We start from the raw sequence: 22,784 nt of genomic DNA on the forward strand, positions 1-22,784 counted from the left end.
TAGGTCGACTTACCTGGCTGTGAGGACGGCGGCCAGTCGACTGCTGACGCGCCGCCATCGACTCCGCTTCCGCCTCTTGCCGTGGTAGATTTCCGGAGTCGATGGCAGAGCCATCGGGGATCGATTTTATCGCGTCTTCACTAGACGTGGTAAGTCGATCCCCAATAGATCGATTGCTACCCGCCGATTCAGCGGGTAGTGAAGACGTGCCCTAAAGCTCGTGTCTCTATCCTTTCTCCTTGCAGACCCTTGACGGGGCTGCCAAGGCCTTGGTGGCAGGGTCAGCCGGAACTGCTTCCATGCAGACTGCAGCGTATGCATGTCCAGCGAGTGAAGGGTGGCCCGAGTGTCCTTTAATCCACGCAGCCTCACATCAGTCTGCACTGAAAAGAAACCATTCCTATTCCCATCGAATGGGAGGTCCTGGATAGAGGTCTTGGGACAGGACGGCAGTCTGAAGCCAAGACTGCGCCTCATAACCTCCGCCACCGCGACCATCTTACCTGCCTTGTCTGCCACGTCCCACACCATTTGGAGGGAGCACCTAGCCACTGTGGTGCGCTCCTCCACCAGGTTGCTGAATTCCTGGGCCAGACCCTGTGGGAAGGACTCCTTGAACTTATGGAGGGAGTCCCATAAGTTAAAACTGTACCTGCCCAAGAGGGCCTGATGGTTTACCGCCCGGAATGACAGGCTGGCTGTTGAATACATTTTTCTCTCAAAAAGGTCCAGTCTTTTGGCCTCTTTATTTTTGAGAGTTGAACTAGTGTGCCCCTGCTTGTCCTTTTCGTTAGCCGCAGGGACAACCAGTGAGCCTGGAGGTGGGTGGGTATAAAGGTACTCGAACCCTTTGGCCGGGATGAAGTACTACTTTTCGGCCCTTTTGGAGGTGGGAGGGATGGACGACTGGGTCTGCCAGAGGCAATTTACAGGACCCCGTCATACACTGGTAGTGCAACACTTGCCGGGGTAGAGGCTGAGAGGACACTGAACAAAGTGTCCACCTGCTTGGCCATCTCTTCCACCTGGTGTTCCTTAAAATCATTTGGCGGGTTGGCCCTCAAGAGTCCTGCGACCGCCTCATCTGGGGATGAGGATGAGGATGAGGCATCATCCCCGGTGGGGGAGGGAAGTTTTGGGGTGGGCGCTGTCTCCTCCACCCCAACCTCCGAGCAGGTCTCATGCACTGAGCCTGGTACCACCAGCTGTTGCTCCGAGGTGACAGCAGATAAGCGGTGCGAAGGGGACATCATCATCACCGGCATGCCCCATGCACTCCAATAAGGCCATTGCGCTGGCCACTGGTTGTGTTGCCAAGGCGGTGACATAGACACAGATGCAGACTCAGGTGCCTAATCGCACTGGTGGGGTCTTGGCAAGGGGCTGAACTGCCCTTCTATCCTGGAGGAATTCCCTTTTGGTGACCATGGTGGAGCTGTTGACACCTGCGTCTGCTGGAGTTTGAACCCACTGCCTCTTGTCCTGCTCTCTATGGCAAAACAGAATAACTTTTCTTCAGTTTTTTGTTGTTGCAGCCTTTCATATATCTGAAGACCATTATCATATCCCCCCCTTAATCTCCTCTTTTCCAAATTAAACATATCCAGTTCCTTCAACCTTTGCTCATATGACTTGCATTTCATCCCTTTGACCATCTTAGTCGCTCGCCTCTAGATCCTTTCCAGTTTCTCTACATCCTTTCTATACATTGGACACCAAAACTGGACACAGCACTCCAGCTGAGGCTTAACAAGCACTGAGTAGAGTGGTACTATCACCTCCTGTGACTTGCATGCTATGTCTCTGTTAATGCAAACAAAAATTGCATTTGCTTTTTTTGCAACAGCATTACATTGCTGACTCGGGTTGAGGTTGTGATCCCCACAACTCCCAGATCCTTCTCAGCAGTGCTACTGCTATGCCAGTTTTCCTTGAGGAGGTGTTGCACTATACAGTCAAGAATGAATTCACTTGCTCTCAGGTCCAAGGGGAAGTGAGCAGAAGACTTATTGAGAGTCTCTGGGTGAGGATAACAAGGGAAAAGAACAGTAGCAATGTTATGGTGGGGGTCTATTATAGACCACCAAATCAGGAAGAGGAAGTAGATGAGTCATTCTACAAGTAGGTAACAAGATAACGAACACACATGAGCTAGTATTAATGGAGGGTTTTAACTTTCCCTGATATCTGTTGGAAGACTATTGCAGCAAAACATAATCCTGCAAATCCTACAAATTATTAGCATGTGTAGGGGACAACTTTCCAATTCAGAAATTTGAGGAAACAACCAGGGGGTTACCCATTTTGGATCTAGTTTTGACCAACAGGGATGAATTAGTTGCAAATGTGAAGGTAGTTGGGAACTTGGGAGGATGTGATCGTGATCTGATAGAATTCAAGATCCTATGGAAAGGAGGATATGAGAACAGCAAAACAAGGACACTGAACTTCAGATAGGCAGACTTCAATTGACTCAAAGAAATTGTAGGCAAGGTGCCATGAAAAGACCAATTAGGAAGAAAAGAAGTCAAAAGGGGCTGACAGTTCTTTAAAGATGTAATACTATAGGCTCAATATCAAGCTATTCTGACACAGAGGAAAGATAAGAAGAGCCATGGGAGGCCAATGTGACTGCACAAGGAGCTTTTTAGCTATCTAAAAACCAAAAGAGATACATACAGGAAATGGACAGAAGGTCATGTCACCAAGGAAGTATACATGGGAATAGTAGGAGCATGTAGGGACAAAATCAGGAAAGCCAAGGCCAAGAATGAGTTACAGCTGGCAAGAAATGTTAGAGACAGCAGGAAGAGGTTCTTCAAATATGTCAGACAAAAAAAGAAAGAATAAGCACGCTGTTGGCTTGCTGCTCAATGGAGAAGGTGAGCTGAGAACAGAAGATGATAGGAAGGCAGAGCTTTGCCTCAGTTTTCTCACAAAAAATAACATGACCAGATGACTAGTGAAGTTACCATTGACAATAAATGTAAGGGATACAGACCGGGATAAGAAAAGAACATGTTAGAGATCTTCTGACCAATTTGCCTATTTAGAAACTGGGGGATTAACTCCCTGTAAGAAAACTATTGTCTTCCTCTCATGGATAAAAGTGACCCAGCCAAAATTATAATTAGATCTGCTTACAAAAGTGGAAAGAACTAAATCTGGTTCACTCTGACTGTTTGAATTATTTGGTTATGAATCATTTAATTGAATTAGCACCAACAGCTAAATCCATCCTATGTCTATCTCTAAAAGGGCTTTTCTTATCCTAAGGGAGATTTTTCAGTAGACAACTAAATATTTCAAACAAACAATTAAAAATGTATATTAATGCTTCCCAGTTCCTTTGATTCCAATCCATTTGTCTTCTTTACATCTATGTTACTAGAACATTATGGTTGCATGGTTAAAAAATGGTTGCACTCAAAAATCAGTAAACAAAAAATCAAGGACAGACATTATTACAAAACTCTGCCTGCTTGTGCATACACATTATGATACAGTTACACTGTCACAGACTATATTTCAAATACATTATTTTTTCCACAACCTTAGATGCACATTGTGACTCTAAGAGCATTCCAATGCCAGAAGGCAGGGAGCCCCCTGGTATCTAGCAGTGTCTCAGTGTGCCCCAAATCATTCTTGTCATAATCTGTATTTAAAAGGTGTCATGTAAGGTCTGATATGCAAACTGGTAATGCGCTGATCATTAATAGTATTGAGTTGTGTATGTATGGGTGATATATGAAAAATTATAAATATGTGCTGGAAATACATTCTAAAAATGTGTTGGCAGGTAGGACTTAAGTTACCCACTCTATACAAAGGAACATGTCTCTAATGTAAATTAAGCAAAAAGAGACAATGGAAGTACATTTACATAAAAGGTAAACAAAGCCACCAAACTAGCAAGTTGGGAGATAGCCATACAATTAACATGACAGGGGGAGAAGACTGCAAAAATTAAAATGCATCATCAAGCTGAGCCCCCAGAAGGGCTTCCTGACTGAAAACACAGTTACACTTCGAGGATATAAGCAGAGAACCATATTGATGTCTTTCACCTGAAGAGACAAAGAAACTAGGTGCTTTGAGCTCTGTGGTGAGAAAACTACTCTGAACAAAAGGTTCTAGTTTCTTAAGTTACGGTTTACTCTTAGAAGCGTATTTTTTTTGTTTAACCATTTCTACCCCAATTCCCTCTACTTGGTATTACTCAACTATCTGCTCTTTGTTAATTTTGGTTTATTACACGATCATCTCGGTGCAGTGTTTCAAGCTGAAGAGTAAAATCCTCAGCCAAACTACCAGGCAAGTGCTATGTAGTCTCTTTAAATGGACCAGAGAACTTGATAAGGTTTGTGAGTGCTGCTGTGCGACAGGCTGAGCACTGCAGAGGAGATGGTCTGGGGGAGACTCGAGGGGCTGTTGCCACCACCTTGGAAGGAGTAACCAGGATGGTGGAAGGCAGGGTGAGGCCATCGTCCTGTAAGGAGGCTGCTGGTGTCAGGATGCTGAGCTACAGTTGCACAGCTCAGAAGCACCCAGGACTACAGGACAGGCAGTGACACAACCCCTTACTGGTCTGAGTGAATACCCAAAGTGTCACACATATATGGGTATCTTGTACTGCTGTCTACTACTACGTATATGCCAGAATCAATGAAAGTAAGTTATATGAAAAGTAAACCACACTTCCACAGTATATTAGATTAAGTATACAATACCTTAAAAGTGAACATTTACATGTATATACAGGCAAGTATTGTATATAATACATTTGCAGCATCTTATTATGGAAGCATTGGTTGGATGGATCTATAGTTAAGGCTGAGTTGAATTTTGCGCCTGAAGTAGGGATTCACCCACTTTGTTTCATATGACAAATACCATGTATCCCTCCCCAAATTACAGACTTACTCCAATTTACAAATTAATTTAGGAGTTAAAAATAATTTGAAATGGCTCCTTTAAGAAGTTTAGTTCCCTGGGTCAGATTATTTTGGTCCTGAATGGTGTTACAGAATAACAGATTCTTCAAACTTTCCATATTGTGTGCATGTATATAAAGAATTAATACTTGTTTTCCCCATTATTCTTTATAACAAAACAACCTTAACTCTGCTCTAACATGAGGGGGAAAATGAAACTTCTTTCTAACCTGGGACTACAAACATTATAAACTAATCATAACTGTCTGGTCAATTCACTGCAACGCTACAGGATGGAGCTAAGATTTGGGTGCCTTAACTATGTATTTTCATACCTTAGCTATAAGGATAAGGCCTTTATCTGTAGACATATTGCAATGCCTAAAGTCTAAGGCCTTCATCTGCAGCAGATTAAAAGAGCAGCAGCCATTAGCTGAGAAGCAGGAAGTCACATCCTCACATTCCGTATAATTTACATCAAAACAATGTAATATGAGGCTGTTAAGAAGGACACCCCGTCCTAATGGCACCCACTAGCACCAGATAAAGAAACAGATCTTAAAATGGTTAAAGAAAACTTAATTTGATAGCCTTCTGTCTGTCAAGAAATCACTTATTAATAGTTGTGGTTGTGAAATCCTAATTTCTTTATTGTTTTGTCATTATGGTCCCCAATTCTCTATTGTTTGTCTGTATGAACTCTGTCCGGTTCTTTGATTGTTTCTGTCTGTTACATAATTAATTTTGCTAGGTGTAAATCAATTAAGGTGGTGGGGGAGGATTGGTTAGAAAATTTTGTTACAATATATTAGCATTGGTTAGTAAAATTTTAGTAAATTGATTGGTTAAGGTACAGCTAAGCAGGCCTCAATTTTCACTATATAAACTGGGGTCCAAGAGGAAGTTCTTTGGGAACCAACTCCAGGATACAGCACCAAGAACAGAGCTGCCAGACCTCAACACTCTACCAATGACACTGGGCAGAAACTGAAGTCCCCCAGATGGACCTGATCCTGACTGGCCATCAAGAAATGTTCATCTCTTTTATTGGGAGTAGTGAGCATTGTATGAGTAGCATGTGCATTCTGGGTTTCGGTAATTGTTAATAAATAGAGGTTACATAGGATATTACTGTGTAAGGCTCTTTCACTGGTAAAAGACACCATAAACCTGCAAAAGATTAAGCCCTGACTCGACAGGGAAAGGGTGTTTGCTCTGAGTCCACCTGGAAAGGGTGTTTGCCCGAAGCAGGAGTAGAGCCTGGAGCCCTAGGAACTAGGAAAGGGTGGGTGCCTAAATTAAGAGAATTATGCCTTGAGCCCTAGGAACTGAGTAAAGGTGGGTGCGCTAGAGCAGAGGTTCTCAACTGGGGGTCCGTGAGACCTTTCAAGGGGGCCACAGGGCCTAGCGGCTGAAGCCCCGATCCCTGGCACCCTCCCCTCCCCCCCGCGGGGCTGAAGGCCCGATCTCTGGGGCCCCCTCCCCCACAGGGCTGAAGCCTTGATCTCCAGCGCCTGCCCCCCACCCCGCAGAGCTGAAACCAGGGGAGGCAGGTGGCTGAAGCTCCGATCCTAGGCGCCCCCACGGGGCTGAAGCAGGGAGGCACGGGGCTGAATCCTGGAGCCCCTAGCCCTTGTGCTCCCTGTGGGGCAGAAGCCCTGAGCACATGGCAGAGTTGGGGAAATGGAGGGCATTGCCTCCCCACAAACTACAGCTCAAGATCAAGGCAGTCCCGGAGGCAATTCCACACCTTCCCCGAGTCCCCCTCATCTCCTCTCCCCGCCCCCCTGACCAGGCCGGAGGCGGGAAGCCGCAGCCGGGCAGTGCGGGACAGCTGCTGCTCTGGCTGGTGCCATGGAGCAGGCAGCTTCAGCATTCCTTCCTCCCCTGCTGGTGCCCCAGGTTGAAGCTGCTCCTCATCTTCCAGTCCCCTTTGCTCCCACAGAGACAGCTGGTAAGAGCCCCCTGGGTGGGGAGACCCAGCTCCATGGCTGGCAGACCCCTCCGGGACAAGGGACCACAGGGAAGCCCTCCCAGCACACAGCCCCTAATACCCATCTCCCTATACCCTGAGCTACACCCTCCCTGCACCCTGAGTTATCTCCTGTCTGCATGCAGCCCCAGTACCCTTCTCCCTGCACCCTGAGCTACTCCCTGCCTGCACAGCCCCAGTACCACTTTTCCTGCACCCTGACCTACCCCCTTCCTGCACACAGCCCCAGCTACCCCCTCCCTGCTAGTTGAGCTACCCACTGCATGCACATAGCCCCTAGCGACCACCTCCCTGCACCCTAAGCTGTTTTTAAACTTTTTGAGCTAAGCCCCCCACCTTTGAGTTATAATTTTTGGTCGTGTGGCCCTCCCCGAACCCAGACAGGCTGGGTGGCCTGCTGAGGTGAGTCAGGGGGTGGGGGTGATGCTCCCTCCCTAGACCCTGCCATGCGGAGCTGGCTCGAGCCCTGCTGGCCCCTGCCCCCCCCAAAATAGAAATCAAACTACGCCTATGCCCAAGGCCCCTGCCCCGAGGCCCCCCCCCCCCCTTCCAGGCCCTGAATAATAACATGTCAAGGGGGGCTTCAGAGAGAAAAAGGTTGAGAACCCCTACTCTAGAGTGAGAGAGTAACAGAGAATTTTGTGAGGGTAACATAGCATGTTTGACCCTCTTAAGTTTATCCTTAACTCTGAATTTCCTGGGTTTAACACACATATTTCTGGGACAATTACAACATCCCAACAATTACAAGGTTAAGTTACTCAACCTCAACTCCAGGTTAACACTTTTTAAGCTATTTGCAGTGTTACTATAGTCGTGTTAGTCCCAGGATACGAGAGGGACAAGGGGAGTGAAGTAATATCTTTTATTGGATCAACTTCTCTTGGTGAAAGAGGCAAGCTTTCAAGCTCCATAGAGCTCCTTCTTCAGTTCAGTTTTTATCTGGACATGTTAATTGAAGCAGTCTATATTGTGACAAAATAGAATGTTAATTCAAATATATTAAGAAATTTTAATATTTAATTTCAATTTTTAAGGAACCATATATTACAATATTAAATTTATATTTCCAAATATAAATAATACAGATTAGTTTAATATCATAATATGAGGCAGACTTGAAAAATTCAGTCTAAAGCTATACTAGTAAGATCAGCAAGTGCAACCAGAGCATGAATAGCAACTTATTATGGGAAAAGGCCAGGAGAAGGAAAAGACTGTTTGCAATGGCAGCTGTAGATCTAGGTCAATGAAAGTCAGTAAGGGGTAGAAATGTTCAAGGCTTACCTTCAGGCTGAGTCGCCACCTTCAGTGGTACTGAGCTCTCTCCAGGGCCATGTTTGTTTTGAGCCACAACTCTGAAAACATACACGGTCTCTGGCATCAGGTTTTGGATTGTCACTTGCATCTCTCCAGGACGACTTGTATTTTCAACACGTTCCCTTTAGGAAAGAAAAGATTTGGGCAGGAACGCAAAGGTGAAGATTTATCATTGATTAGTAAAAGGATAGTTTGTACATATCTAACAAGTAATTGATATGATTAATTATATTACATTGATTACACATTAATGTTAATATGCCAAAAGCACTTAAGACAAACAGCTTCCAGTTCTGCAGCTTCATTTTGAACAAACATGGCAAAGAAAAAAAGTTACACAACACCACAATGAGGGGAGGAGGAGGGCACTGTTTTGTTGGATTGTCTTATTCTTCATAACCAGATAATAATTCAACTTGAAAATTTGTCATAGAAGTCCAAAGCCCTGGGAGCAAAATTAAGAACTGTTTAAATTGTTTTGGTTATTAATTCAGAGGGTTTTTTTTAAAGCATCAGTTTACGATTCTCTTTTGAGCTCAAACTTGATTTAGTTCATTCTGATATTTGGACATTTTTTGTAAAATGTTAAGGCTATGTTTGCAGTGTTGTCACTTTCACCAACATAAGTTGGTCCAGTGAAAGATATGACCTCACCCACCTTGTCTCTGAGAAACAGTACGGCACATAATACCAAGCAGTGATCTTAGAAGACCCTTACAATACCTGGCACTAAGAGTCTACTTGTGGGCAATAGTGTATGTTTAAGTTTAAGATGGAGACTCAATCCTTAACTTTTAAAATTTAACAGATTTTTTCAGTTCATGTCACAACCTCGAAGTAAAACTTCATCCATTTTGATCAGCCCAGCAGCTTCAAAGTTCACATGAGGAAAAGTACTTTGCCAAACTAGACTGAAATGTAGTTTTTAATGACATTTGGCTTTTCTGAGTTTAGCTATAGCTATATATTTGAAAAGCGACATCACTGGGGACACTGACAGTGGGAAGAGCCCATAATCAGACTGTACAACTAGTTTTCCATCTGCTCTAAAACAATTTTATTCAGTCCACGTGGGACCTGAAATGCATAAAGATGTGAGTGGCAGCCTTTAAAACTTATCCAAACTGGCTCAGAGGAGGTAGGTCTATATTATAGTTAATGTGAGGGATGTGTCGAAAGGATTCTTTAGGCACCATCCACACAAACCATTGTTTATAATCACACACTTGAAAATCACTTGCTCCTGATCTTTTAAAATTTCATTTATTTTGACTGCTGTGGATGTGGTGTACGTTAGATAGACTTCAAGAGAATTTTTAATATTTTGCTGGAATTCCTTTTAATTTTTTTTTGGTGACTGGCAAAAGATGCAATACAGTTTAAATCCAGTATGAGGTGTTGGGATTTGTTACAGACCAGCAGATGGAACTAGAGAATAGGATGAGTAACTCCCTAAAACAACACCTATCAGCAACAAGTGGGGGGGAAAACTCCAGGTAGAGGGGACTTCAATTTGGGAGACGAACGGTGAAGGCCTCATGTAGTCAGTAATAAAACATCTTTAGACTTTTCTAAAAATTATAAATGATAATTTTCTAACAAAAAAGATGTTGCACCAAACATGAAATAACTCTACTTTGGACATCTTTATGACTGATAAAGATGAATTAATCACTGGACTGGAAGTTGGTAATTGCCTGGGAACCAATGATCATGAGCTGATGACATTCAATATGGGCAAATAGAGGATACCTTCAATCAGTAATATATATACTTGCTGCTTCAAAAGGGCTAGTTTCTCAAAGTTGAGAAAATGATTGGGAGGAAAAATTTAGACAGAAAAATGAGAGTGCAAATTGGGAGTTTTTAAAGAAGAGTTTATTAGATGGTCAAAAAGCCTCAATTTCAAAATCAAGAAAGAGAACAAATTTGGTTAAAAGCCCAGCCACATTTAGTGGAAAAGTGAAGGAAACAATTAGAAGTAAAAAAAAAAAAAAAAAAAAAAAGCAATATATAAGAAATGGAAAACGGGAGATGTAGAGATAGCAGTTGATATAAATTAGAAGTTCTGAAGTGCAGAAAACTGATAAGAGAAGCTACAGACACCATAGCTGGCAGGGCTACGGACAACAAAGAGTTTTTTTTTTTTTTTTTTTTAAAGTATATTAGGAACAAAAGAAATTATATCAATGTTACAGGACTATTACTAGACGGAGATTGTGATGAGGTGTGCTCCCCACACTGGCCCTGCAATAGCTGAATTAGGCCAGGTGGGCCCGATCAGCTGGAGGCAGCTAATCTGAGAGAAGCTCACCTGTGAGGGAGTGGCGGGGCTTCCAGAAAACACAGGAAACTGGAAGCAAAGGGGACTGCAGGGAAGGAGTCTGCAGTCACTCCCTGGGAAAAAGGGGGTGGGGCAGCAGAGATGAGTTGTCTAAATTACTCCCTGGGAGGAGGGAGTGAAGAGACTGGCAAACCCAAAGGAGTGGGAAGAAGGGTATGGAAGAAGCTCAGTGAAAGGCAGCAAGGTGCAGGGAATGGATCTTGGTTGCTGTGTAGAGGGTTCCTGAGCTGGAACCCTGAGTAGAGAGTGGGCCTGGGTTCCCCTGCCAGCCACTTGAGGAGTGGCACTGTAACACAGTGAAGAAGAAGACTGCCTGAGACTGCTGGAGAGCAGGAACTTTGATACACTCCTCCTCACCTTCCTCTCTTCCCCCCCCCCCCAAGAAAGGGAAACCACAATAGTGACCTGAGTCACAAAGAGGGCTGAGTCACAAAGAGGACAGCTGTGGCTCCTGAGAGCAAGAGAGGGGCTTCAGAGGAGAAACTGACAGGGTGTAACCGCTGGAAGGGGCATCAGCCTGATTTAGCTAATCCCCAGAACCACCAGGAGGCAGCACCATCCAGCAGTGAATACAGCAACCCCATTACAGAGATAATGAAATTGTTAATAATGTTGCAAAAAGGCAAACATGTTCAATAAATATTTCTCTTTTGTATTTGGAAAGAAGTAGGACAATGAAATACTTTCCAGTCCAGTAGTAAGTGAGGAAGTTAGACATCATCTACTAGTGAGAATTATTTTATAATCAGCCAGCCCAGATAACTTCCACCCAAGAGCTGTAAAAGAGTTGAACACAGAATGCAGGTCACACGCACAGAAGGGAGGACTGTATTCTGGAAAGTAGTGATTCCAAAGGATTTAGCAGGCAGAGTGGACAAACAAGTGAACTTGAGCTGCCAGAGTGGTGCTATGGCAAAAATGACTAATGCAATCCTTGGATGTATAAACTGGGGAGTAGGAGTAGGGAGGTGACTTTCTCCCTCTATACAGCATTGGTGAGCAAATCTAGTATCCACTCTTCAAAAAGGATGTTGAAAAATTGGAGAGGGAGCAGAAAAAAGCCACAAAACTGATTACAGGGCTGGAGAAAATGCCTTACAGTGCGAGATTTAGCTAAATCTTCTTCTTTTATCAAAAACGAGATTAAGAGGTGACTTGATTTAAGTACCTTCATGGGGTTCTAATGGGTTCTACAGAGCGCTTTAATATAGTAGAGCAGAGATGGGCAAACTACAGCCTGCGGGCCACATCCGGCCCGCAGGACTCTCCTGCCCAGCCCCTGAGCTCCTGGCCCAGGAGGCTAGCCCCCGGCCCCTCCCTTGCAGCCTCAGCTAATGGCGCAATGCTTTGGGCAGCGGGGCTGCAAGCTCTTGCCGGGTAGCGCAGCTGCAGAGCTGAAGCCTGATCTGGCACTCTGTGCTGCGCGGTGGTGTGGCTGGCTCCTGCCTGTCCTGGTGCTGTGGGTGACACGGCTGTAGCGCCGCCAGACACCGGTGCTCCAGGCAATGCGGTAAGGGGGCAGGGAGTGGGGATTGGATAGTGGGCAGCGGAATTCGGAGTGGTGGTCAGGGGCAGGGGGTGTGAATAGGGGTCGGGGCAGTCAGAGGGCTGGGAACAGTGGGGTTGAATAGAGGCAGGGGTCCCGGAGGGGCAGTCAGGAAGGAGAGGGGTGTTGGATGGGGCGGCAGGGGGCAGTCAGAGGCAGGGGTTCCGAGCGCGGTCAGGAATGAGAGGAGGGGTTGGATGGGGTGGCGGGGGGCAGTTGGGGTGGGGGGGCTGGGGGCAGTCAGGGAACGGGGGGGGCCAGATGGGGCAGGAGTCCTGGGGGGGGGGGGGGGCCGGGGGGCAAGAAGGGGGGGGGCTGGGATGGGGGGGGGGGGCTGGGCCACGCCTGGCTGTATGGGGAGGCACAGCCTCCGCTAACTGGCCCTCCATACAATTTTGGAAATTCGATGTGGTCCTCAGGCCAAAAAGTTTGCCCACTCCTATAGTGGGAAAAGGCTGAACAAGAACCAATGGCTGGAAACTTAAGCCAGACAAATCCAAATTAGAAATTAGGCACATTTTTAAATGGCAAGATTGATTATACACTGGAACAAATTACCAAGGAGAATGATAAATCTCCATCTCGTTATCCTCAAATCAAGACTGGATGCCTTTCTGGAAGATATGCTTAAGCCTAGCACATGTCATGCTTTAGTCACACATCATTATTGAGCTCAATACACGGGTAACTGGCCTGTTGATACACAGGAGGTAAAACTGGCTGATCAGACCTTTCTGAACATAAGCTCTAGGAAGTGTCACCTGTGTTATCAAAGGAGAACTGATCTTATGTTTATTACTGTTAAAGCAACAAATAATAGACAGTGAAGTAATTTTTAAAAGAGATGTTTTGTAGGAGACCAGGCTAAGGTGCCACATTACCCTGTCCAGAGGATCTGTATACTCTAAGCCAGGGGTTCTCAAACTGGGGGTCGGGACCCCTCAGGGGGTCGCAAGGTTATTACATGGGGGGGTCGCAGGCTGTCAGCCTCCACCCCAAACCCGGCTTTGCCTCCAGCATTTATAATGTTGTTAAATGTATTAAAAAGTGTTTTTAATTTATAAGGGAGGGATCGCATTCAGAGGCTTGCTATGTGAAAGGGGTCACCAGTACAGAAGTTTGAGAACCACTGCTCTAAATGATATAAAAAGGCAAGTAATCTGAGCCACCTCTGGTTGAACTTCAGTATCTTGTCACAATGCTAACCTTTAGTGAGTTGTATTCTAGCTGGGAGAACAGATTATGCATGTCTGAATATTATGGCAACCAGAGGGGCTAATGCCCACAAACTCAGCAAACATCAATTAGAGCTACAAAACAGCAGAAAATGTCTCTACAGATACATTCAGTGTGGGAGTATGGTATTGAGGACTGTCTTATCCAGCTCAAAATTGAAAGGAATCGTTAAAACCTAAAAATCACCAGTAGTTATCACCTTTATTTTCAAACACATTTCACTTTTTTCATGTGAATTTTTGGCCAGCTGGGTGTTTTAAAAATATTATTTAAATACTCTGTTTTGTTTGAAAAAGGCAAATTCTTCAAATTAAAATAAGATCAGTATTACAGTAGTAGACATCAGCAACTGCCCCAGTCAGTTAATAAAAGGAAAATGTTAACATTGTGTTAATATCATCCTTTCCCTCTTGATTAGTGCACTTTGTTTAACTCTGCAGCAGAGGGCAGACAATTCTCACACTAATGATTACCTGCAATTAATTCATTTGTGCTGAAGAGGGAGAAACAAAGTTTCTCTCATACAATTTTCCCCTCTTTCTCCGCACTGCCTTCAGGTCTGGTTTATATTATGGAAAGACAGTGCAATTAAACCAGTTTTAAAAAAAGATTTTAAAAAAGTTTCAGCTAGTTCTGTGCCCAACTGGAGACTGGTTTTCAAAACTGTTTTCAAAACCATTTATGCTACCACACTACCACAATATTATGCTCTGCCCTCACTGAGGAAAAACCATGCTTCCTAAAACCAGTTTTTAAAATCAGTTTATAAAAATAGTTTCCCAGCACTGTCTCTTTGGTAGTGTAGAAGGAACCTTAAAAGAACACATGCAACTTAATTTTTAATAGACTATTTTTTTTAAATTTCACTTTGACAGAGTATCCTATTAATATGTTCTGAACTTCAAAAAATACTTTTCTTCTCTTTTGATGTTTATAGAGGTCTTTTCAGCAAGAGAGGAGCTGACTGACTATTCAGTAAAACTGACTGATCCCAAAGTGCTATAAAACTGGAAAAACAGAGAAATATTTTTCCCAAATAATTTTTCCAGTTACAGTAGGTACAAAATTTTCAGTTGGCAATGCGATTTTGCAAATTGATGGGGTCCCTTTATAGCCTACATTGTATATAATGATTGGTATTTAAAATACATAGAACAAGTGTAATCGGACGAATGTTGTTCAACAGCTGTGAATATCTCATTGCCATGCAAAATATATCACATTTTATCACCCAAAGGTAAATGTACTCACTAGTTTTACCTAAAAATGTAACACTCAAGTTATTTTGCAAAATTATGAAAATAAAATTATTGTAATGGAAATGGAACACTTATTAACCAGAAATTTGTTAGGTGGATATGTCAAAGTATTATAATTTTCAGAAATAACAGGGACTGTGCCCTCTATCACAACAGTATGGTAAAAATATGTTGAGATAAGACTAAGTGCTGCATAAATCTCTCATTTATACTCTTTCTTAGAGAGTCCTGAATACCTTTACGAGCTCCAATGTGTTTAGGTACGCATAATAGGTAACATAACAGATGTCTGATATGAATAACTATATTACCCAACAGAACATTAAGGCTATCCTATCTCACTCTATCTAAATTCTCAGACAAACAGCTTTGTAAAATGGATTTAAGATTGCAAATAGCTATCAATTAATTTAGGAGAAAAAAGGCCTCAAGAGAATATTGTCATTTTCTCAAAAAAAGCTACAAATGCTAGCCTGGAAATTCAAATTTAACATTACACTTGAAAGAATCCAAACATTAGGAAAGTATTACTGAAACAGCAAAACCACCCTAGCTTTGCCTCATCCCCATTCCCTGCAGACTTATCCATTGTACCCACATGGAGACATTTTGCTGGAGATATTAGGGGGAAAAAGACTATTTGCAGAGTTTGGAATCGGTAGAGTTGAATCCTGGAGTAGAAGGAGTTAGTATTGTCCATCGTATTTGGTATATGCAATTTACCCCACTATCTTGTACCATTAGCTACCTAATTTATGGTCCACCTCCTAAGCAGTCTGTAGCCCTGACACAGTGTTTATGCAAAGTTTCACAGTATGAAAAAACACTTCTGCACTTGAAACCTTGTACACACTTTGGGAAACTAACTTGATTTCGGTCATTTGGAATCTCCTTCCTTAGAGGTTTTTAGGGTCAGGCTTGACAAAGCCCTGGCTGGGATGATTTAGTTGGGGATTGGTCCTGCTTTGAGCAGGGGTTGGACTAGATGACCTCCTGAGGTCCCTTCCAACCCTGATATTCTATGATTCTTAGTGAAGAGACAAAAAGGCGGGTACGACTTAGTGATTTTTAAGGAAGGCAGTACTTTATCTTCCGTGGGTACATTTAATGCCCCGACTATAGCGACATGAAGTCACGTGCCACAATTTAAATGTAAATCCATCAATGCACTTCAGTTTAAATGTAATTCCATCAATGAAAGCAGGTCACTTCTCTATACTGAAGTCACTGATGTGAGATGAAGATGATGGTCATGGTTCGAGGACAAAGTTCTCTCTGGTTTTCAGTTCAGTGATACAGAAGCAGAAAAGATGGCTTCTATAGATTTCTACAATCGTGGGTGTGTGGTTTCAAGTCCAACTATGATAATCCACACAGCCCCTCTTGCCCACATAGCTTCTTCTTTCTGCTTCCAGATCCTACTATTAGAAGAGAAATATTGTACACTGGGGTGGAGGCACTTAAAGATTTAGTGGATTTATCTGGGGAATAGTTCCTAGACCATTAGATAGGCCCCCAACTGCTCACTGCCTCCATCTGGCTCTCTCTGATCACTCACAAATTAGTACAAAATGTGACACAAGGTACTCTACTGCCTTCCCCCTCAAGACAGCTTCCCATATTTATTACCCCCTCACATTGCATCTGTCAGCATTTGGACCATGTGGAATTTATATAATCAAAAACTGCTTTGTAATTATCAGGAGTACTGAAAGCAGACACAATAGCTGTCTGCATAAGTAGTTGCATTGCAACTCCTTGTTTTCAGTTGTTTATTTTCTATAACTTTCAGCTCTCCTTTTTAAACTTATTCTCTGACTGAGAGAAATTGATGAAATGAAAATTGATTCAGCTGCTTTGGAATATGAGGAAAGTGGAAAATATAAGCCCCCCCCCCCCTTTTTTTTTTTGCAACCTCTTTTTGAACAGCTCTACAGATGAAGCAGCTGGTAAGTGAAAGCTGACATTTGGTATGGTATTACTGCTCATGAGGAGTGCCTGAGCATTGCAGTGAAAAATCATGCTCTGATCATGAAAAGTATAATTTGCAGTCTTATCATTAAGCTCATAAAGTGAGCAGCTAAGGTAGGCCAAGCCATATCTATGTGTGGCTCACTTCACTGTACAGAGAAATTCAGTGAAAGTGAATCATTGGTGGATGGGCACTCTGCAGGAACCATCTCATTTGCTGCTCATCTTGTATAAAGTAAAAGCAGCACACACGATTATAGTCTGTCATTTAGGTAGGACAGGGTATTCCAGTGGTGTCCAGACAAACAGTTTCACATTATGGAATTTTTTTCCTACCAGTTTTTCCTCTTTTTCCTGTAGGAATTCTGTTTAAATAGCTGTGAGAAGAATGTTACGTTTTCACTGTTAGTCACACAGAAGTCAGGAAATGACAATGTTGAGGTTGCAAATACAACTGTCCCTTTATATATACACACTAAGACATAGTCCTTAATTACAGGATCACATACTGTAACAATGAATGGGACTAATAGCAGAGTAAGGTACTACTCAACATGATCAAGGGTATCAGAATTTGTCTCTAAATTGTTAATATACATACTTGGTAGAAAAGACACCTCTCATGACCTGGTTTTCAGAAGTGCTGCAGCACTATTTCCACTGAAGACAAGGTGAGTGAGGTAGTATATTTTATTAGACCAACTTCTATGGTGAGAGAGACAAGCTTTTGAGCCACACAGACCTCTTAATTTAGGTCAGAAGAGCTCTGTTTGTCTCAAAAGCTTGTCTCTTACACCATCAGAAGTTAGAACATAAGAATGGCCATACTGGGTCAGACCAAAGGTTCATCCAGCCCAGTGTCCTGTCTACCGACAGTGACCAATGCCAGGTGTCCCAGAGGGAGTGAACCTAACAGGTAATGATCAAGAGATCTCTCTCCTGCCATCCATCTCCACCCTCTGACAAACAGAGGTTAGGGACACCATTCCTTACACATCCTGGCTAATAGCCATTAATGGACTTAACCTCTATGAATTTATCTAGTTTTCTTTTAAACCCTGTTACAGTCCTAGCCTTCACAACCTCCTCAGGCAAGGAGTTCCACAGGTGACTGTGCGCTGTGTGAAGAAGAGCTTCCTTTTATTTGTTTTAAACTTGCTGCCCATTACTTTCATTTGGTGGCCCCTAGTTCTTATATTATGGGAATAAGTAAATAACTTTTTCCACACCACTCATGATTTTATATACTTCTATCATATCCGCCCTTAGTCTCCTCTTTTCCAAGATGGAAAGTCCTAGCCTCTTTAATCTCTCCTCATATGGGACCCATTCCAAACCCCTAATTATTTTAGTTACCCTTCTCTAAAGGTGGTCCAATAAAACCTATTACCTCACCCACCTTGTCTCTCTAATATCCTGGGACTGACACGGCTACAACTACACTGTGTATTTCCACTGAAGTCATTCCAACACCTTTAAAAGTCAAATCATAAAGCAAAGATATATTGGTTCATTATGATTTTGAAAACAGTACAAGTATTAAAAAATTATACATGTGCACTTAAAACTTAAGAAAAAATGTAAGATATTGTTTTATTCAACAAATAGAAAGTGATCATGTGATTAAAGACTGTTTCATAACAGATATGCAAGAGGGGACAGAGTTATCTTTTCACATGCAACCTTAACATTGGGATTTCATAATTTCTGAGTAATTAACTATGTAATTGTAACATTCGCTTAACATTTTAAAAATTGGATTAACAAACAATTCTGCAACAAACCCATAAAACTAGTCAAATAAGTCAGTCCACATCAAAAAGTTTAATGGAATACCCATTGTCAACTTCACCATTCTTCTGTCTGAATTTTTTTAAACACTATTTGTTAAAAATCCAAAAATTGTGTGACAGAGTTTCAAGAAATAATTCTCCCAATTTTTCAGTTTATTTTGTGCATAATCAGTTTCCCTTGTTCGTTTGAATCTTTCCCCGCAACAATGGACAGAAAAAACATTTAAACCTGAAAATGTAATTGCAAGTCACAAAAAAAATGACCAAGGGACTCAGTAACAAACTAATAACTGAAATTAGCTTTAGCTAAGAATTTTAATTTTTTTTTAGTGTGTATTGTATTTTAGAATAGAGATGGTCTCATAACCCACCTTACATAGAAAAGAAAAGTACCTTAAGGCTGTGAAATTCAAAGGGTATTAAGGGGAATTCAGTGGAAGCGGGGTGTGTGATTCCCTAGGTCTCTCTGAACATCCCAGCCTTAGTGCATGTTTGCTATCTTTCATTGCAACATTGGAAGTGGAAATATGGAGGAGTTAGTACTATGTGACCAATCTGCTTTCTGAACACCATCAGCAGTCCATGCATCTCAGCTTGAGAACTTCTGTTCTTATTCGTTGTTTAAAAAAAAATTGATTAGATATGAGAGCATCCCATTTGTTGCCTCATATCTCCCAAATACCTTTTAGAATCCTATCACAGGATTTGTTTGTGAAATTTCAAGTAGATTGGTTTAGGTAAAGTGAAGTTAGTGACGGTATGCATGACAAGAGTCAAGCTTTGACTGGAGGACTAGCTTCAGGCTCTGAATTGAAGATTAGTTTCATTTTTAACTAATATAATGCTCTAATAAACAATCTGGGTCCAGATCTGATGCATCCAAGGGTGCTGAGGGAGTTGGCTGATATGAATTCAGAGCCATTGGCCATTATCTTTGAAAATTCGTGGTGATCGGGGGAGGTCCCAGACAATTGGAAAAAGACAAATATAGTGCTCATATTTTAAAAAGGGAAGAAAGAGAACCCCGGGGAACTACAGACCAGTCAGCCTCACTTCAGTCCCTGGCAAAATCATGGAGCAGGTCCTCAAGGAATCCATTTTGAAGCACGTGGAGAAGAGAAAGGTGATCAGGACAGTCAACATGGATTCACCAAGGGCAAGTCATGCCTGACCAACTTGATTGCCTTTTATGATGAGATAACTGGCTCTGTGGATATGGGGAAAGTGGTGGATGTGATATATCTTGACTTTAGCAAAGCTTTTGACACGGTCTTCCACAGTATACTTGCCAGCAAGTTAAAAAAGTATGGATTGGATGAATGGACTATAAGGTGGACAGAAAGCTGGCTATATTGTCAGACTCAACATGTAGTGAACAACGGCTCAATGTCTAGTTGGCAGCCAGTAGTATCAAGCGGAGTGCCCCAAGGGTCAGTCCTGGGGCCGGTTTTGTTCAACATCTTTATTAATGATCTGGATGATGGGATTAATTGAACTCTCAGCAAGTTCACAGATGATACTAAGGCCTGGTCCCCACTTAGTCCGGACTTCGGACTAAGGTACGCAAATTCAGCTACATTAATAACGTAGCTGAATTCGAAGTACCTTAGTCCGGACTTACCGCGGTCCAGACGCGGCCGGAAGTCTCCCCCCGTCGACGCCGCGTACTCCTCTCGGCGAGCTGGAGTACCGGCGCCGACTGTGAGCACTTCCGGGATCGATCCCAGAACATCGATGGCGTGCCGCCGGACCAGCCGGTAAGTGAAGACTAGGCCTAAGCTGGGGAGAGAGGTAGATATGTTGGAGGGTAGCGATAGGGTCTAGAGTAACCTAGACAAATTGGAGGATTGGTCCAAAAGAAATCTGATGAGGTTCAACAAGGATAAGTGCAGAGTCCTGCACTTAGGAAGGAAGAATCCCATGCATCACTACAGATTGGGGACCGACTGGATAAGCAGCAATTCTGCAGAAAAGGACCTAGGGATTACAGTGGATGAGAAGCTGGATATGAGTCAGCAGTGTGTCCTCGTTGCCAAGAAGGCCAACGGCATATTGGGCTGTATTAGTAGGAGCATTGCCAGCAGATCGAGGGAAGTGGTTATTCCCCTCTATTCAACACTGGTGAGCCCGCATCTGGAGTGTTGCATCCAGTTTTGGTCCCCCCACTACAGAAGGGATGTGGACATATTGGAGAGAGTCGAGTGGAAGGCAATGGAAATGTTATTATGGGGTTGGGGCACATGACTTAGGAGGGGAGGTCTGAGGGAACTGGGCTTATTTAGTCTGCAGAAGAGAACAGTGAGGCAGGGTTCCAAAGAGGATGGAGCTAGGCTGTTCTCAGTGATGGCAGATGACAGAACAAGAAGCAATCGTCTCAAATTGCAGTGAGGGAGGTCTAGGTTGGATATTAGGAAACACTATTTCACTAGGACGGTGGTGAAGCACTGGAATGGGTTACCTAAGGAGGTGGTGGAATCTCCATCCTTAGAGGTTTTTAAGGCCCGGCTTGACAAAGCCTTGGCTGGGATGATTTAATTGGTGTTGGTCCTGCGTTGAGCAGCGGATTGGACTAGATGACCTCCTGAGGTCTCTTCCAACCCTAATAGTCTATGATTCTATGACTCCATGAATTGTTTGCTTAATTAAGTTCAATAGAATCAAAATTCAGCCTAACCTGGATAAACACTGGCAACTTGTCAGGTCATGCCTAATTTGAATATGATAAGGCAGATAGCAACCACTCTCGTTTTTAACGAGAAGGCATAGCATTTAGAAAAGATGATTGTCATATCTTACTTTTAATCTAGTTCATTACATTTTCTTTTAGCTTCTTATTTAAGTTACACAAAATTTTCTAGCCATAGGTACACAGATCTCCAGGTCCAGCTTTCATCTCAGGATCTCAACACTTTACAAATGTTAAATTACATAACACCCTTCTAAAGTAGGTAAACATTATTATCTTTATTTGGCAGAAAAATACACTTATACAAAGAGATTAGCAGCAGAGTCTGCAGGAATGCTGACTGGGGCTGTGTCCACCTCACATGAGGTATGTTTACACTGCAATAAAACACCCAGGGCTGGCCTGTCAGCTGACTCAGGCTCATGGGACCCAACTTGTGGGGCTATAACATTGCAATGTAGATAAAGGCTTGGGCTGGAGCCTGGGATCTGAGACCCTCCCCATTTGCGGGGCCTCAAAGCCCAGGCTCCAGCACAAGCACAAACATCTACACTGCAATGTTATAACCCCACTGCCCGAGTCAGCTGACATGGGCCAGCCGCAGTTTTTGTATTGCAGTGTGGACGTACCCTTAGGCACTGATCCAGCAGGATTCTTAAGCAAGTGCCTAACTTTAAACACAAGAAATCCTACTGAAGTTAGTGTCATGACTCACATGCCTAAAGTTAAACAAATGCTAAAAAACTTTGCTGAATTAGGGCCACAGCAGAATTTGTGTGGGCCAAACTAAGTGAACCATAGGAGGTATTAGCAGCTAATCAACCCCTACCTACATGGTAATGCCCCAGAGTTTCCTAGGTAATTCTCTAAAGGTTAAGAGATGCTTCTGCCCCTTTTCTCAGGAGAGAAGCACTTCACCAGGAAGTGTCTTCCTGGTTCTTGATGAATATTTACACAACTGAAGACCCTGAATTGGGGGAGGCAGGCAGGCATTCCCAGAAATTTGCCCCCTGAGTTCCCAGATGGTAGAGACACCAGCTCCCTGACATCCCCTGAAGACTTGCAATACTTAAACTGAGTATTAACTCCTGTTTACCAATTAGGGGAGTTTCTACCTCATGGTGATGCTAGACTGCCATTCTGAGCGGCAGATCCTTTCACTAAGAAAGCTGGATGTATTGAATTCAACTGGTGAAGCATTGTGCCAACACAAGATTCATGAATAATCCGCACTACAATGATTTTAATGGCAATTGTTGTACGTAAAGAAGTCAACAGTCACCAACAGTTACCACACTGTAGTATCTGGAATCTGACAGTATGTCCCTGGTTTTAGAACATGAAATAATTTCTGCATTTCAGATATTGTGGTGTGGTATCTATTGACTGTTTAAGGGCTAACATGGTGCAAGAGATTACCACACTATCAGCATCCCATAGGGGGCGATAAAGTCCACAAGCACTTTTAGCTATTAAGCAGTCTGCAACCGACCCTTTGCAATGATTCATAACCAGGCTGGTGCCCACTTCACGAACACGCTTCAGTTTGAAAACTACCAATGTTTGTTTTTCAAGTATATTTCATTTGTCCCTTGAATATTTAGCCCTGGAACAAATATCAAAGACTGCTAATTCTAATTGTTCCCAGTAAAACTTTGGCAACCCCTCTAGCCCTTCAGCTTTTGGACACTGTATGGAG

The 22,784-nt window shown here is 43.0% G+C and overlaps 1 protein-coding gene across 10 annotated transcripts in view; it reads right to left on the reverse strand.

Annotated features, from left to right (window-relative positions):
- NEO1 (neogenin 1) overlaps positions 1-22,784 on the reverse strand; it is a 535,617-nt gene that overhangs the window by 109,835 nt on the left and 402,998 nt on the right. For all 10 annotated transcript variants that reach the window (XM_034783480.1, XM_034783479.1, XM_034783474.1 and 7 more), the window contains exon 9: positions 8,218-8,372. In XM_034783480.1, coding sequence (XP_034639371.1) covers positions 8,218-8,372 — 155 coding nt within the window. The remainder of the gene's footprint in view (positions 1-8,217; positions 8,373-22,784) is intronic.

This window comes from Trachemys scripta, chromosome 10, assembly GCF_013100865.1.
Source record: "Trachemys scripta elegans isolate TJP31775 chromosome 10, CAS_Tse_1.0, whole genome shotgun sequence".
Taxonomy (NCBI): Eukaryota; Metazoa; Chordata; order Testudines; family Emydidae; genus Trachemys; species Trachemys scripta.